At 37.7% G+C, this 19,059-nt stretch overlaps 1 protein-coding gene across 13 annotated transcripts in view; it reads left to right on the forward strand.

The window, feature by feature from the left end:
* Rbfox1 (RNA-binding Fox protein 1) overlaps positions 1–19,059 on the forward strand; it is a 73,065-nt gene that overhangs the window by 45,670 nt on the left and 8,336 nt on the right. For 4 of the 13 annotated variants that reach the window (XR_011238490.1, XR_011238491.1, XM_069509136.1 and 1 more), the window contains exons 3-11: positions 4,471–4,731; positions 5,548–5,799; positions 6,535–6,588; positions 9,598–9,690; positions 11,343–11,397; positions 11,585–11,620; positions 12,448–12,468; positions 13,669–13,813; positions 17,890–17,950. Coding sequence is in view for 10 of the 13 variants with exons in the window: in XM_069509136.1 (XP_069365237.1) it covers positions 4,471–4,731; positions 5,548–5,799; positions 6,535–6,588; positions 9,598–9,690; positions 11,343–11,397; positions 11,585–11,620; positions 12,448–12,468; positions 13,669–13,813; positions 17,890–17,950 (978 nt within the window). In the remaining 3 variants the exon portion in view is untranslated. Of the gene's footprint in view, positions 1–4,470; positions 4,732–5,547; positions 5,800–6,534; positions 6,589–9,597; positions 9,691–11,342; positions 11,398–11,584; positions 11,621–12,447; positions 12,469–13,513; positions 13,617–13,668; positions 13,814–17,889; positions 17,951–18,406; positions 18,428–19,059 lie in introns of all 13 variants that reach the window. The other 9 variants (XR_011238488.1, XM_069509129.1, XM_069509157.1 and 6 more) reach the window with 7 other exon arrangements.

The raw sequence follows: 19,059 nt of genomic DNA on the forward strand, positions 1-19,059 counted from the left end.
GTACCTTTTGTCAAAAACGATTGAGCAGGTGGGCCGTGCTAACGAAAGAAGAGACTAAAAAGCGCGTCAAATTAAAAAATGACAGTATGACAGGCCTGGAATAACCGTATTTGATACTTTAGAATTCCTTATTTTTATTATTTCTGTTCTATCAAATTAGGTTATTCCAGGCCTGTAATACTAATTTTGGGGCTACTATAATGATATTTTTTGAATTAGCCGCGCTTTTCCAATCTCTTCTTTCGTTAGCCAGACTCTAGCAGACAGATAGACATACTTTCGAATTTGTAATATGAGAATGGATGTACCTACTTAATAATGCCGTTCGATACCAGTATCTGTGATACATATTACCAATTTGTTCTTGTACATATTAAATAAACAACTCGCGCGTCGTGTTTCTTGCAATAAAATCGTGTGATACAAAATATAAGGAAATAAAATAACGACTTATTAATTACTTATAATATGTAGAAGAAAGTATCTTGGTATAGGTAAACAATTAGAATTCAAAAACTTAGAGCCCGTTCCCGTTGAAGTGCGGGGACTCTCCAGTTAGCCTCGTCCATATTATGTACCATTCCAATGTCCATATGGACATTCATCATCATATCATGATCAACCCATCGCCGGCTCACTACAGAGCACGGGTCTTCTCTCAGAGTGAGAAGGGTTTTGGCCATAGTCTACCACGCTGGCCATGTGCGGATTGGTAGACTTTACACACCTTTGAGAACGTTATGGAGTACTCGCAGGCATGCAGGTTTCCTCCAGGATATTTAATTACTTAAAACGCATATAACTCCGAAAAGTTAGAGGTGCCCCCGACCTCCGATTAGAAGGCGGACGTCCTAACCACTAGGCTATCACAGCTTTTCATATGGATATTATGTATCCATAATTATATGTATGTCTACATATTACATCCATGCACATATGTGTTTTATAATTTGTAGCTTGTGTTCATGAAATTCTTCTAAATATATCCCCCAGCGCGCTAGGTTATTTTCTTCTTATATTGAAGGATTTAAGACGCTACATACCAGTTTATTAAGTTTTGCGAATTTAATAACACAGCATCTCTTGCCAGATCCCGGGATATTTATTACAAACTGTTTACGTAGTTCCAGACTTATATCTCGCGTGACGGTTTTTAAGTTCACACATTTTATTTCTATGTGTTCGACTGGTATTAGAGTAGTCAGGTAATTATTGAGCGAAAAGGGGCGTGGTCATAATTTTTTTGATTAAGCTTTGACCCTTATCACAAAGGCATTCCGAACCGGTGGTAGATGCAGCTGACGATTCAAAAATACTTGTAAAAGTTTAATTGAATAAAAATATTTTTTATTTTATTTTATAAATGTTCCTCGAGTGATTCCAGTTAAAAAAAAAATCAAAACCGAAAATTCACCCCGGACAGAAAACTTCATTTCGCTCGTGCAATGAGATGTTATGTAGTTAGGTATAAAATTCGTTAAATGTTCTATCAATTATTATTATTATAATTAGGTATTTCTAACTTAACTACTTGCTCATGAGGTAAGTAAGTATATATCCTGTTAGAAACGTATTCACGCATTCAAAGTATTGAATATTTAATTTGAAGCCCAAACGCGGAGTTCCAGCCCGCTTTGCTGTTACATTTTTCAGCAAGGGTCGGGGTGTGTAAAGAAAGGCCGCGGGTGCAACATAGATGACTCGCTGCGACCATTATTTAATATCTTCAACGTTACCCCCTGCCACCCTCCACTATTGACTGCGTTGCCCTAAGCGGACCCACCTTTAGAATGACGCTTTTTCACCCGACCGACCTATTGTAAATGAAACACAATAAGACTAAAAATTCGCTATTCATGGAAAATGTATACATTTTATGTTTGGGGTATTGCTTGCTATTGTCAAAATTTCTTATACTTTCTTAATGTTCCATTGCTACGCACTTTTTACATTCACTAATGTGTACCGTAAAAGATCGCTTTTGATACGTACCTATTCTTTGGATATAATTAATTGTCTTTAATGCTGAGGGAATGCTTTGCTTTGTAAATTCCTTACAAAAGCTTTCGAAATTGAAGGTAATTATGAATAGACAGTACCTACCTACAAGTAGGTTCACTCTTACAAATCCTGTAGGAGTTACTATTACTGGATATTTTTTTATTATAGCATAGGTATAAAGTTTTAGCAAGTAGGCATACAAGCTCGTACTTCATAATAAAATTGTCTGTACAAAGTTTGAATGCAAATGTCAAGAAATGAGCTTTGATCAAGTATTTACTAAGTTTAGGCCCTAATTTTTGTTTTATGACGATTAATTAACCAACTTTTAAGGTGATAATCTACTTGATTGAGTTAAATTTCTTTACACGAACAAAAAGCTGAAACTCTTGAATTCTCAACGAGAAGAACAACAAGCCTTAAACTGACTCTCCGTCCAATTAGTTTTTGAAATTCAAAGTATTGTTCTATTTCTGTACAAAAGTTCTCCTACTAGCACTACGGTCATTCTAGAGTCTAACTAAACTACTACGAGTAAAACTAGAGTCATTGTAGAGTCTAACTAAACGGAATTTGAGCTTAGAATAGATTTAAAACAACGAGTTTGCAAAGCAAATTTATAGGTCGTGGCTTGGCTGAGCCAGGCGCGGTCAGAAACGCTCAACGCAATTGTGACCAATAACCACTTCCTAATTTTCTCGTTTCCGCAACGCCATTGCTCGCCATTTGCCTCTATCTACTCGTATATATGTATATAATACACATATATGTATATTAAAGATACATGGAGTAAGTCCTTGGCCACGCGGATGCTTTTCTAATCACGATCATCATCATCTTCAACTCATCGCCGCGCCGGCTTTGTGAACACGGGTAACCTCTTAGAACTAGAATGGTTTGGCCATAATCCACCACACTGGCCAAGTGTGGATTAGCAGACTTCACACACCTCTGAGAACATTATGGAGACTCTCAGATATGCAGGTTTCCTCACGATGTTTTATTTATTGGCTTAAAACGCACATACTCCGTAAAGTTAAAGGTGCGTGCCCGGATCGAACTCTCGCTGCGCGAGCCTGACGCGCACTTGGCCGGTTTTTACAAAAGGTTAACCTATATTATGTATTTTATTTGAATGGCTCAAAAAATGCAGTTTAGACATTTTAAAACTCTTAGTTTGTGTGTACGATCTAGCTATCTTCTTCTAGTGTGGGGGTTGTTGATACTGATAAAATTGATAGGCTGATAATAAACTGTATTTCCTTCGATAGCTGATTGATAATTTGATATTGATATGATAATGATATTGAAAATGATAATGCGTGCGGTTCGCGTGGCGGCCCTTGGTGCACTGTCTGTTAACTGTCAGTGCTGTAAAGTGCTGAGGCCGCACAGGTCAGTGTTCGGTACACTGGTGTCCCGAACATCTAGTATCTAAAATATAATTAATAATAATGAAATAGTAGTCGTAATAGCTGGTATTTCCAAGTACCAACGATTTGATCAGTTCTTCATAGCACGGAGAGAAAGTAAACGGCCTTCATTGATGTCCAAACCTTCATATGTAACTCACCACCAAAATGAGTTAGTTACTTAGGAGTAAGGACCCACGTCTGCGAGCCGCACTATGTACCTATTAGCATTATTTTACCAAACTAGACGAATATAACAACAAAACAAAAATACGATAAATAATAGAAACATTTATATAGGGAAAATGTAAAGAATAGATTTAGGTAAGTACCTAACAGTAATTTGTATTAAATAAGGTTTTTGTAGCAGCTCCTAACGTTGTTAGCTGAAGGATACGTACGTGTTATGGATGAAGGTCGTGTGCAATTTAATTTTGTGTCCATAGTGGATTTTGGACGAAATTATCAGGGAGTGAGCGTACATAATAACTTATTTACTATTGCGAAGAATTCTTATATACTTACTATACCTATAAATCTTAATATATAAAAGGAAAAGGTGACTGACTGACTGACTGACTGATCTATCAACGCACAGCTCAAACTACTGGACAGATCGAATTGGATTCGATCCCGGGCACGCACCCCTAACTTTTCGGAGTTATGTGCATTTTAAGTAATTAAAAAACACTGGCTTTAACGGTGAAAGAAAACATCGTGAGAAAACCTACATGTCTGAGAGTTCTCCATAATTTCTGAAAGGTGAGTGAAATCTGTCATTCCGCCCTAGACTAGCGTGATGGACTGTAGTACTTTTCCTTCTGAAAAAAGTCCCGTGCTTAATAGTATAGGCCGTCGAAGGGAAGATGGTGACAGTTTAATTACTATCATCATACTCCTAATCGACTTCTACGTGTTTCTTGCCACGTATAACTTGAGTAGGTACCTTTTAGGATCCAACAGAGGAATCATTATTGATTTTTACAAGGTATGTTTGTCGTAAAGAAGCTTATCTTATGAATAATATAAAATAATGTATTTTTTATAATTTTTTCAGCACATGGTGGGCACGGGGATGGCGGCCCCGTTCCCTGCGGCGGCGGCGGCTGCGGCGGCCGCGGCGCAGTTCGCGGCCAACGGCGACCTCAGCGCCGTGAAGGCAGACAACGGGCCCGCCGCGCCGCCGCAGCCCCCGCTCGTCAAGAGCGAGGGCCCGCCCCCGCAGGCGCCGCTCCCGCCGCCGGCCAACTTCTCACCGCAGCCGCCGTCACAGCCACCACACACACAGAACTCAATAGAAAATCTAAATAATACCTCAGTAAGTTTTCGTTTTTCTTTTTATACGGAACGTGATAGCATTAGCACAGTATATTAGTTTGACACCGAAATTAGGTTTAGCACAAAACCTAAGTTTAGTACATACCTAGACATAAAGTCGCCTTTTCACGGCCCATCCGTTTAACTGTTTTTGGCAAAATTTTGTACAGAAATAGTTTGCATCTCGGGTTTGTCCGGAAAAATGAAACAGTTCATATGAAGTCGTGGACATCGTATATTTGGTACAGAGATAACTTGCATCCTGGAGACGAACACAGGATAATTTTTAGGGTTTCGTTCCTCAAAAGGAAAAACGGAAACCTTATAGGATCACTTTGTTGTCTGTCTGTCAAGAAACCTACAGGGTACTTCCCGTTGACCTAGAATCATGAAATTTGGCAGGCAGACAAGACTTATAGCAGACATTCGGGGAAAAATCTGAAAACCGTGAATTTGTGGTTACATTACACAAAAAAATTAAATTGTGGTCATGAACTATTAATTAGTATTTTCAATTTTCTAAGTAAGATAACTATAATATCAAGTGGGGTATCATTTGAAAGGGCTTTACCTGTACATTCTAAAACAGGTTTTTTATGCATCATAGTTTTTTAATTATCGTGCAAAACGTCGAAAAAATACCATTGTAATATGGAATCCTCGTTGCGCGAGCCTGACTCGCACTTGGCCGGTTTTTATCCGGGAAAATCAAATTGATTTTAAAAAACCGAAACTTACGCAGACGAAGTCGCGGGCATCGTCTAGTTTTAAATTAATAAATAACATCAATTTATATAAATGGCCCGTTATTCGGCAGCAAAGCGAAGGGGAGTCCAACGACGAGAGCACACCAGTGAGCGTGGCAGCGGCTGCGGCGGTTGCGCAGCAGGCGGCGGCAGCGCACGCGGCGGCGGCAGCTGTGAGCGCAGCCGTGGCAGCCGGCGCCGCGCCGCCCGCGCCGCCCGACAAGACGCTCGTGCCCGTCTCGCAAGCCTCGCAACCGAAGCGGCTTCACGTCTCCAATATACCGTTCAGATTCAGAGATCCTGATCTTAGGAACATGTTTGGGGTACGTACCCACTTTTAAAGCACAGCATGTTTCGATGTTGCTATTCCATAACAATAAAGCTTGAAACATACCCCGCGATGGCAACGTGGCTCGACGGCAACTGCGTGGCATGAAGGACATCTCACTAAAGCCGCGTTTCCATTATCACATCGCGTGCAAGTTACTTAAATTAACATCTTTGCTTGAGCTTGCACCTCCCATGCAAGATTTTACTTGCAAGCAAGAGATGCGCCACAGCTTGTACACCAGTTTTCTTGTCACATGGATAAAATTCGCGACAGTTGCTTACAAGTTAAAAAGATATTTAGGTACATGCAGCTGACAAGCATGTTTACCTTTCCACTATTCAAGCTGTAACATAATGCAAATAACTCGGATACATATGAAAACGCGGCTTAAATGTGCGTGTAAGATTTGTTACATAAAGACTTGCAACAGTACACGACTTTGGGAGCGCGGCTTGGTCACGTGATTTGCAGTGTGAAGTGTGAACGTTTTCATACAGGTCCTTGTATTACAACTTGAAAGAGCTGCGTTAGACACGTTGCCGTCGCGTCGCGCTACCGTCCATTTATCTGTTAGGCTAACATGCGCCCCGCGAGAAAATTTTGTCTACGCATTATCTCGTGTTTCTTCATACAAATAAGACGAGTAAATGCGTAGACAAAATTTTCTCGTGGTGCGCATGCTGGTTTCAGCCTTAAGAATATTAACAGACATTGTTTTACATTTCAGCAATATGGCACAATACTTGATGTAGAAATTATCTTCAATGAACGCGGCTCGAAGGTAAGAGTGGTTCCCAATTGCAAACTCTATATTTTGAGTAGCCAACTTGAAATCAGTCGATGATTTCACCGTGGCTATTTTGACAATTAAAATTATTGTATTTTTATATAATGTTGTAAAGAAGCAATAAAGCAAAATGGTTCAGCTCACCTAACAAACTACAGTATTTTTAAACTAAATTCTTTAAACGATTTGCTTATATTTTGGTAATTTTAAGAGTTCCGGGTATTAATGGTAAAAAACGAATTCTTTTGATGCGACCAAATCCATCCGTATGTCTGTCACATAATATGCTCATTTCTATAATTATTATAAGAGAGTCCCATAGAAAATGTTTATTCCAATGTTTTTTCTAGTTTGGGCGAGACTGACTGGCCGATTTTTTATTGCTTCTTGTAGTAGTACAAGCAGGAATGTCTAAATTGTTGATTACTATCCAGACAATTTATCTCTTAACTTAGTATTTCGCGTGCAATTTCACTCGCAAAGTATTTAAATATGACACACTCAAAAACCTTTTCAAACTTGTGTCTAAATCTATGATAAAATTACAGATAAACCCTTATTGACATTCCTACAATGTACACATAATATATATCAGCACTTCATAGCTATTGCTAGCAACAATTTCTTAGCTTATCCTCCAATTGGGTTGGCAGTCTTCCTCAAAATTTAAAAAGCAGCAATAGCTAGGGAGGGTTCATAGTTAATTTTAGTACCTATATCAGCTGCCCAAACCAAAGTAACAACCGAGTTTTGAAAAATCTAAACTTCTCTATTTATTTTCAATTTAATCAATTTAATCAACTTATTCTAGTTTAACAAAAAAGGCAAATGGGCTTAGTTTTAATAATATTCGTGATTAAAACAAAACTCTTTCTCTTAGCATATTCTTGATTTTAACGTTTGGTGCAGTATTTCTAATTGCATTGTATATTATCATTTCGTAATAATTTCTATAAAACTATTGCAATTAAAAAAAACAACGTTCTACTATACTCGTGACATGCTTTTTATAGCATATGCCTTAGGTACGTATTTTTATTAATAATAATTCTAAAGATACCAAATTTTTTGATTTTAAAAGCAAGTCACAGGTATAAATGTCTTAACGGCATCATTTATAATTATTCACATTTATATGATTCTCAAAAAACAACTCACTTTAAATGTAAAATCCTATACCAGTAAGGCATAGCAAGAAATACTTTTCAAAATGATTTTTACAATAATTGATTGGATTGACCGCTTTTTCGTGTTTACTGCTTTCCTTGTGTCAGTTTGGTGACCGCCCCTACAGTAGTCCATGCTCGCTCATATTGTCTAAAACGTATTTTTCTCTTTTGATATAATAGCTCCAAGTTATTTTTTCTTCAATGCCTCACATTGGGATATGCAGTATTAGAGAATGATGCATCGTCACTATAACAGCTGATTTTCTAAATCATACTTAAATTAGGACAGCTCTATTATTCATCACTAATTTCGACAAAACCGACCACACGGCACATGCTATATTCATTGTCAATATTTCCTGTTACTATCTACTGTAAAGAATTTTTAAACGTATTTCTTGCAATGAGTAGTTAAAGAAATTATTGTTCTTTTAATTACATAACTTACACGTTAGTGCAGCTTGGTCGGTGCAATTTTCTGAGATATAATCCAGATGTTTAGATTGGTAATTTTTTCTGCCAGTTTTATTGTAATATTACTTTTCAAGTCATACGCTTCCTAACCAGGGAACAGAATTCATTAGATTTGGGCATGTAAACTTTGCTGACCCTATACCGTATTAATCAATTGATAACGCAAGTTATACTTCATAGAAGTAACAACAATGGTGCATCAATTAGTTTCGCTTGTTTTGAATGTCATTAGCGTCTTCTTCGCCTATCGGATCGAGTTCTGTGTCGTCGTCGTCGTCGCGGAGACCCCACCTCGGCGCGACCCCAGTCTACTTTAAACTTTCCTTTTATTCTTCGTCTTCCTGTCTTTTTCGCTTTCTATTTCTACGTCCCAATCATTGTTTATAATAAATAAATGCACTCAGAATGATTATATTATTATCAAAAAATAATAGAGCTGTCACGCTTTTATAAGTGTAAGCGTTTCGTACAATCAGCAACATGTTTGCCACCTTCACGACTCGTCTCTTCCACTGTATTGTGTGCTGTGCTAGCTGCTTTTTGTTTCTATGGGTTATCACCGTGTATTGATAGTAGTTTATCATACCCTCAGCACGAATAATTTTAAAGTTTTAGATGAATTATATATATTATTATGTTTTATATGAATATAGTGTTATATGAAATACATTAAAAAAAATACCAATACCACTTGTATAAATTATGGCAATCTTTATTATCGCTTTGAATTTTATTGTTCAACTGCTGTGTTTATAGCACTGTACAGATATTGCACAAAATATGATAAAAATAGGGAACTGTGAGTGATACCGAAATTATTTGAGCCGTGCAAATAAAAGGCCAGTCCATTCGGTGAAATAAACCATCGCGCGTAGAATGTACGTTATTGTAATGTACGTTAATGTACGTTAGTATGAGGTGTCAAATTATATCCTAATTAGCTGACTTAGATAAAATTAGATTCCCTGCATGAGCGATGACTTTTTAGATCAAATTGCAGCTAACACTCTACAATGAGAACTCTAGTATTAAAAAGTTGTGATTCTCATATTAGATTTTATAATAATCCTAGCGACATTTGATCCATATTTTACACTGTGATACAAACTCTTTCCAATAGATCGAACTGCTAGGTCAAGCGACATTATGTATAATTTACTGTAATACAAACGCTTCTGTGTACCCATTCAGCTAGATTACGCTCAAACTATCAACGAAATCGAAAAATAATAATATCCTATCGATTATTTCACTAGAATATTCAATAAAAAATATGCAATGCATAAATGTTAATTTTTGTTGCACGTTGTTTTTTGAGCGACGCTGTTTTTAATGCATGTTTTGTCTGTCTTGCATGCAGGGATTCGGTTTTGTAACATTCGCAAATAGTGGTGATGCGGAGCGAGCACGAGAGCGTCTTCACGGCACCGTGGTTGAGGGCAGAAAGATAGAGGTGTGCATGACTCAATGAATACCATCTGTAGCACTGTAACTTTAACATCCCGCTCCTACGCCCACCCACGCCACCGCAACCTGCGCTCGTCTGCTCTGTAGTTACTGCCATGCCATGCCGGCCGCGCCCGGCCGCATTTAGCACTAAGTATGCCCCCGTCTTGTAACATCTAATCCACATACCAACCTTATTTATTTTATCCCTTTACTCTCTAGACGGTCATTTAATATGCCGATCGAATGAGAGAGTCTCACAGAGAATGTAGAACGGTCTCTATCATCTGATGTCGCTAAGGTAAGACACCATGCACACTATTCTCTATTAAGGCTCGCGCACATCGGCGCAGGTGGCACGGCAACGCCGGGCTTGTCCAAATCCGTTAGGTACTACGTGTAGTAGATACGTTATGGGATTAACTTCGAATGGACTGAACGTGAATGAACGAAACACACCTAGCGGAATATAAAGACAAAGCGTTGCTGTGCGTCTCGTCGCCAGTTGCGCGTAGCTTTAATTATTGCAAACGGAAATCAACTCGGTCAAAGAACAATCCGATCCGATTTCAAACTTACAATGCATAAAATGCAGGAACAAAGTTGAAAACTCACAAATTGTGTTCACAAAATGAACGGAAAGAGGAAAAAAAACAGTAAGCTCCCTAGGGCAACGAAGTATAATTGTACAACTACCCCTTCCTCCTCCATATCTGGCGACGATGTGGTCTTATAAGTGGGGAGGTCCCAGATTCGAATTATCAGCAGGGACAATTTCGAAATTTATAATTTCTAAATTTTCTCTGATCTCTAAACAGACTAGCTGTTAGGAGCCTCGGCCGTGGCTAGTTACCACCCTATTGGCAAATTCGTGCCGCCAAGTGATTTAGCGTTCCAATACGATGTGATATATAAACCGATAAGGGTTTAATAAAACTGCCAAACCCCTTCCAAGTTAGCCCGTTTCCATCTTACACTGCATCATCACTTACCACCACATACAGTTTCTAACCATTATGCCATTATGTGATTTTTTTCTAAAATGACAGTAAGATCAGAGTTTACTACAGAAGGCTTCACATTACTGAAATTTTATATAGATCTTTGATAAATAAAGATTTTTTTATTTTTTTATTTTAGATTAATGATTAAATTCTGATTATTAAATACATAGTAGGATTAGTACTTCTTTTTACAAGCAATGTTTCGTATGAGTATTTTATGCATTGGAAATTTGATACTCGTATTGAAGAAGGGTGCAAATAACAAATTCCGTTTGACGTAAGCGTGAACAGGTGATGTTAAATTTATTATTATTATTATATAATATTTAGGTATAAGTTAAGTATGATTAAATATTTTTGTCATTTCAATTAAAAATAACAGTTTTTCAATTTATTTCCATTTTACCTACCAATAAACCCATTAAGGGTTCGATTCCCGTATTGGCATTTCTATATAGTTAGTAAATGTATTCTTGTAAGGTTTATAAAAATAAAAAAGTTAATTGTGCTCAGTTACTAAACATTGTTAAAGATGTAACATTTAAAGTATATTATTTATTTGAAGGTCTCATTTAAAATAATATTTTTACCGACTCTGATTCTTAAGTTTTAACGTAATTGCAGTTTTTAATATATTTCTTGCTTCCTGATTCAGGTTAATAATGCTACAGCGAGAGTACAGACAAAAAAACCGCCTGCGGTTCCGAACGGTAAGCAAACATTTTTTTTTAAATGATAAAAAACCATGCCTTGATAGTGGAAATTAAAAATAAAACTGCACTCAACCTGTCATATAGTGAGAATATTCACCACTTTTCTCGGAACAATTAGTTACAATTAAATTGTATGTGTTTACAATATAATGCATCTTAGGATTTTCTCTTTTAACCCATCCAGATATTCTGGCTAGAAACGGATCAGTTCCCACTCTGGGTGAGGGTCCTGGCTTATACACATCGGTGTTGTCCATGTTAATGTTTCCACGTGTTACATGTTGCCTAGATACGTTGGAATGCTAGTTCTTAGGTGAATGCTTAGAAAAGGAGATCCCGTCGGCCGCCGGAGACAGCCCCATGCCCATTTTGCACATGCAATGTTTATTAATCATGTTCATAATTTATAAAAGTTAGGGTTCGAAATTAATATACTTATTATAACTAAAATGTAAAAAAATATTTTTAAACGGTTAATAAAATCACTAGATGATGGCACGGCTATCCGCGTCGATTTAGGGTCGACTCTTTGATTTTCGGGTTCAAAAGTAGCTGATGTTCGTCTCCGGGTTACAAACTATCTCTGTATCAAGTTTCGTCAAAATCGGAAGATTAATATAGATTACGAAAACCTATAATAGCGCGTTTGATCTTTGTCAATAAACTTAATAAAGAAATAATTCGCTGTCTGAGGTCTTATTTGTTTGTCTTGACTTAAGTCTAAAAGGTTTTTTATTTCGAACCCTCGTAATTTTTTCCATGAAAGTCTTTTTTCCGTGTAATCAAACGGCCTGTCTCCGGCAATTCCGTAGCCTGCCCAACACCTGTCTCCGGATAACACCTAAACTAGTCAGCTTATTAGTTTTCATTTTATTATAAAAGTTTCCTATTTCTTCAACTTTGTTGGAATGAATGCGATTCAGTCTTGCACTATCAGTTTTTCCATTTTTTAGTGGGGAATGTCTTCTAGGATCGTTATCATTGTTTAGCCTTTAGTCGTAATCCGAAGAACAGTATTGTAATGTGTTTCCCATTGTTTTGTTTCAGTGTGTGTCCAGTGGCCCGAAGGTGAGACCCTTTCCCTTTCTCGACTGATCCATCACCTGTCGACCGAAGCTTTCGCGTTTACATTATTATAATAACAATCATTCGAGCATGATCTTTTCTTACTTATGTGGTGGGACTATCGTTAATTAGATCTATTTTGCTCGATGAGATGTTGTATGTCACGAATTATTTCAGGCATCTGTAAAAATGTACCCTAACGGCCATGCTTCTTTAGAGCAGAGAGTAGGTATGTGTTTAATCGATCGCACGGTGGTGAGCATTTACTTCCGCGATGTAATTCGAGTCGTGCTGTAATGTGGCATGGCCTTGTCTCTCCGGTACACTCGATGTGAATAATGAATATTCGATTATATTAGTTATTTTGAATTGCATTCTAGTGCATAGTAAATAGTAACATTAGATTTATTGTTTATTTGTGATTAATGATTGGGCAATAACTTATTCGCATTTTGGATTTGCATCTAATTAATTAAGCGTGAAGCGCATCAGCGTGTCTCCTAAACCGGTATTTATTTATTGGATTTTCCAAACGTCGCTCTTTATACTGACCGATGTTGACCAAATGCGTTCTACTGATACGACTAATTGTAACTCGAGCAATGTTCACGTCACTGATGCGTAGGAGCCGATCGCGAGGCCTATCAATACGAGTGTACAAATACATCGACGGACATACCTACTTACACAATACTTTCTCTGTAAAATCTATAATAAATATTAATATTATCGCAGTCAAAGAATTGTGATCATTGGAGATGCAGTAACTTGTGAAAATTAAAATTTCATATTTTGGTACAGTTGTAGACAGTTGACTTGAATTCTTAATACAATAGTGCGTATCGATCGTGATCGCGATCGGTTTCCGTATCGCATTCGTACGTAAGCGGTCGATAGCATCGTGGGCCCCGCCCGCCGGCGACGGTGTACGACGCATCTCGCTCTCACGGCTTGCTGAACGATGGACGGGGAACAGTAAAGGGAACGGTAAGCGCTAGCGGTCAGAGCGAACTGAGAGTAGGTATGTAGAGGCGCGATGTGTGCGCAGGGCTGCGGGTGTCCGGCGTGACGTGGCCGTGGCTGGGCGCGGCGCCCGCTGCCACGCCCGCGCCGCCGCTCGTGCTGGCGCCGCGCGCCGCGCAGCGACGCAGGTACCCCGCCCCCGCACCCGCATGCCAGTAGCTCGTTGTGTGTTGCATGTAGCCCCCGCGGCGGCGCTCCGCGGCCCAGCCGTGCTGCGCGGCCGCTCGCCGCGCCCACCCGCTGCGCCCGCGCACCCCCACCCCCTCCACTCCGCCGTGCTGCCCCGCGCCGCCGCATTCGCCTCGCAGTTGCACGCATACGCACCGTGAGTACTCACACGCACCGCACCGCGCCGCACTCCCACACACCCCCGCACCCCGCACCGCTCCTCACGCGCAAATTAACAACTATATTATAAACACGATATTTTGCGACTTTCTTAAAAATATCAATTAAGTGATTAAAGCGCTGCCATTGTTGTGTTTATGTAGTTGATAATTTCTAAGTTACCATCAGATTTCACCTATTTCATGCGTGTGTAACCACTATAACTAACTGATCATTCTTTACATGTGTGTGTTCTCTAAGTGTTTATTCATGTATTTGCGAAGGATTAGAAAATAGTATGTAACAATTAAATAAAATGAATAGCATTATGTTTTGGTGGCTGCACACTGCACATATTTTTATCTCACCGGACATAAGAGTATAAAAGCAAACTTATCGCAACAAATGTAAAAGTCTGTACGTAGTATTGCTTCTATATTTTTGTCTTCATCATCCTTGAAGTCCTTCCATTACCATTTCTGGTGCCTCCTGTAACTTCACCGAATGTATGAGGTTAATCCAATCAATAGATTAGATATTATGTTTAATAGATAAAGCAACTTTGGCACATCTTGATCTATCTATGGCAACCTACAATGGTTACACGAAGACTTGTTATGATAAAATAAAAACCGACCAAGTGCGTAGCGGGCCACGCGCAGTGTAGGGTTCCGTAGTCACAACTTAGCCATGATAGTTTTCCTTTAAAATTGATCATATATAATACTAATGCTGTGAATTTTTTCACGTTTCTATATACTACCATTTGGCTGATAAATGGGGGGGGGTCGGGACAGATCTAGAAATCGAAAAATAGTGTTCCCCTTCCCACACCCACAGTATATTTAAAAGACCTATTCAACGATACGCCACGCTATGGGGTAGAAAAGAAAAAAAAACATCCCCACTTTACATATAGGGGAGCTACCCTAAAAAAATATATTTATCACAATTTTATTTCACCACTTTGTCGGCGTGATTAATATTTACACCCATGCCATATTACAGATTTCTAGCACTAATAGTCTCTGAGATTAACCGAGGACGGACAGACGGACGGACGGACGAACATGGCGAAACTATAAGGGTTCCTTGTTTACTACGGAACCATAAAAAAACCGACCAAGTGCGAGCCAGACTCGGGCACCGAGGGTTCCGTACTCGGGTATTTTTCAACATTTTGCACGATAAATCACAAACTATCATGCTGGAAAATAAATGGAAATCTGTTTTATAATGTACAGGTAAAGACCTTTCATATGATATCCCACTAATTGGTATCTTACTTTGAAAATTGAAAATATACTAATTATTATTTGTTCATAAACACATTTTAATTTTTTTGTGATATAACCACAAGCAAAGTCACGGTTTTCGTATTTTTCCCCTTAGATACTTGTGCTATAAAACCTACCTAGCTCCCAAATTGCATGATTCTAGGTCAACGTAACGGAAGTACCCTATAGGTTTTCTTGACAGACACGAAAGAGGACAGACAGACAACGAAGTGATCCAATAAGTTTTCCTTTTGAGGTAAGGAACCTTAAAACCTCAGAATAATGACTGTTAGAAGTCGCCCTATTTTGATTAAAAACATTAGAAATGCCTATTAAAATTTAGAACAACGTTTGTTTCGCAAGGAGTAACTTTACGTCAAATCAATGTTAGTATATATAAAAAAGTGAGCTGCTATAAAATAGGTTACCTATTATGTGTCATTTTTTTTGGTGAAAGATCTCTTTTCTGATATAATAATAAAAAAATCGGTTAATCTGAACAGGAGACGAAGAATATCTTTTGGTATATTTCCTATCCTGCGGTCCTGCAATTAAACATCCAACTCCTTATCCACTAACAAGATTGGTATGAACCTAACCTTTAACTTTTTACTAAACATAATATTTTCAATTGTTAGATACTTTAATTAATTATTGTGGCTAATTCTGCTGTACACAACCTTTAAACTATGTATATTAAAATGACTAGCCCAATATTATATTACCCCTTTCATACAATAAGGATAGCATTACATTATAAGACCGTCAATTTAGTTTAGAGATTGTGTACGAATTTACCACATTGTCATTAATATGCTAGGATATGCATTTTTCGCCTTTATTTTTCCTTGATTTCATAAAATATCATTCCATGGTTTACTCGCTTTAATCAATAAGTAATATTTTAGATAGTTATGCGAAAAATGCGTAACCTTTCTTGTAATCGGTAAATAGTCCGTTATTTTTCTTCTTTGTGTAGATATTGATGTACAGCTTGTATGTAGGAATAACATTGTAATAATTTACTTTAAGAAATCGTACTTGCTAAAATTAATTACTTATTTTCGATAGGATTTTTATATCATCGTAATTTAATTTCAATGTTCTATTAGAAATTTTTTACTTACTATCTTCCGAATAATTCGACGCATGTGATTTACTATTTTTGTTACAGTTCTACTAAAACAATTGCAACAATGTTGTTTGTTTTCTACTTATTGTAAAGTTTTATTATATTATACTTAAGTATTTAATTTAGGTACTAATTCATATTATCATCTCGCTTTTATCACGTAGTTTGCGCTCTTAACTATACTTAATTTTTAAATCAGTGTTTAATTTTAGATTCATGTCAAAGACAGAAAATGAAATATTAAAAGTAAGTTGACAAGCAGAAAACCAACTTTTGGGTTAAAGAAAGTCCCGTATCTAATTAATCATGTAAACCTGAACAGAAAAATAAAATACCTCGCCATATTGCGGAAAACCCGTGGAACTAATTTAACACAAGACAAAAATATATACAGTGCGACAAGGCTCTTTTGGCGCGTGGCCAAAATTGGAACTAACGCCGCCATCTTGTGAAATGTCACGCTGTCCCGCAGATAGAATAATAGGTAGATGTAATACTGTGCAACCGCGTATGAGATAGCGATAGCACGATGTAAAGATGAATAACACTACAATTATTACCATTGTTTCGTAGTCAATATTTGTGTTAAACGATCAACAATATTGGTATTAAACGTTTTTTATGTGAAAACAAGTAAATACCTAACTAATGAGACGCCACGAATTCTCAAAGTTTGTTTTGCAACTTCTTGTATGTATTCTTGAAAAAAAAACCAGTTACACGATAAGGGACAAAAAGTAGGTTAGCTGCGTCTCTGTTTATCACATTAGTAACTTTATCTGTGCTCTCTTTTTAGTGCGAATGAGAAAGCAAACGTTTCTGCATCTACCTTTATTACTCTATCTACGCGCTGTCCCCCTACATACTTTTAAAATATTAGTGCCATTCCATATACATAACATCACAATATATCCTGATAATAGATACAGCGTAAATGTGTCTGCATCTTCTAGCTAAATTGCACTAGGTATATATTGTATTTGAGCAGGTAAAATGATAAGTTGCAAGTCCATGGCCCATAAATGGTTTTTATTATTCTTTCTCGATTTGGAAACGGGGACGGCTTTCCCAATTTCTCATTCAGTTAAAATTAGATAAAACTTAAATTAAACTCGATTTTCGACATTGACATTTTCAAGATATTCCGTTGAATTCGGGAACATTTGCTAGCAGCCTTTTTTCTACAACTACGCCCCCCTGTCAATGTGATTCAAGTGCTAAAAGAGCCTTGTCGTAATGTATGTATAGGTACTTAGGGACCATAGACCATAATACTAGTGGCGCCCCCAGAGCCAGTTTTTTATATTTCTGATTAGGTTTTAATATCTAATATATGAAAATGAATCACTAAATGTGTTGGTCATCGCAAATCTCGAGAACAGCTAAACCGATTTCGCTAATTCTTTTTTTATAATATTCCTTGAAGTACGAGGATGGTTCTTACGGAGGGAATTTTTTTTAAAAATTGAATCGACTGTTGGGCGGAACGAAGTTCGCCAGGGCAGCTAGTATCTAATATAATATTTAATATGCCCAAAAAACAGTGTTGCTTGTATAGTGGAAGAATATAAACGATTTAATATACCTATTTTTAAAATATTAATAAATTAGAATTTCGTTTCCTATTATAGATAGTATTACTTATAGTTACTTTTTGATTTGCAGCGTGTATTACGACCCGTTCTTAGCTGCAGCTGCTACAGCTGACTCCAACTACAGACTCCAGGTAATTGACCACCTAATTCTCATATCATTCAAAAGACATACTAATGAAAAAAAATTAAAACGGTTTCAAACAGGTTTTAAGTACAAAATAATAATTGTTAAGATGTGATGTGAACAGTGGTTCCGTGTTTCGCTGAGCCCAGTGTGGTAGATATGAGATTTGAAATCTCATCATCGTTGATAGAAATCGAGGGTCGAAATATAATAACATCAATGTAAAATAGGCCTAAATTGTCTTGATTTAAAATAAAAAATTTAGAACTACCGATATTAACTTTGCAAGGTTTCCGCTTGAAGCGCTGGTAGGTATATGGACGAGTTTGAGCTTTGAAATAAAACGGTTAAGATCTATTTTACAACGCTGAAGTATTTCGACGCATGAATTCTATGAACGCGTACGTTTGTGAGATAAAATCTCATAGATAGCGCACTGGTGACCGTGCGTGTGTTGTTGCAGGCGACGAAGCCCGCAGCCGAGGTAACGTGGCGCGGTAGAGCTCGCGCTCGATATGCGACCATATTCATACCTATCGCTTTCTAATTCATGTTCCACCTTGCTAGTACAGTTTGATAAATTTTTAATCATTGTGGAGTAAGTGCTGGGATTTTGTTTGCTGTTTTTTTTTATTATAGTATGGTCCCGTTGATTCGTCCACGTAACGCAGGGTGCACAATGTGTTGTGATAACAGATGAACGCGATGGTGCTTTTCTGTTCAGTTGATCCTTGTCCGTTAAGAGGTTCCGAGACAGTCAAAAGGCTTGACGTCAAGCACGTAGATTTTTGCTTTGGTCAAGCATTTTGACCGTTTACAAGCTCCACTTGTTTGAGTCAAGCATATTATACGTGCATGACGCCTGATTGATACGATTTTATATTTTTTGCTTGACGCGACGTTCGTGTCGGCTTGATCAAGCATAGCTCATTCGCGCGTCAACTGTCAGACATGGCGGACAACGACGCTTTGTTATGCAACAACAGCAAAAATGTAATCTAATCTAATTCCGAGGACAAAGCATGAAGTATAATTAATTATAGTTGCGAACAAAGCGGAAAAGTTTACTATTACTCATTTCACTATACCGAGACGCCTCAGAACTCTAGAAAATAA

The sequence above is a fragment of the Maniola hyperantus genome, chromosome 3 (assembly GCF_902806685.2).
Source record: "Maniola hyperantus chromosome 3, iAphHyp1.2, whole genome shotgun sequence".
NCBI lineage: Eukaryota > Metazoa > Arthropoda > Insecta > Lepidoptera > Nymphalidae > Maniola > Maniola hyperantus.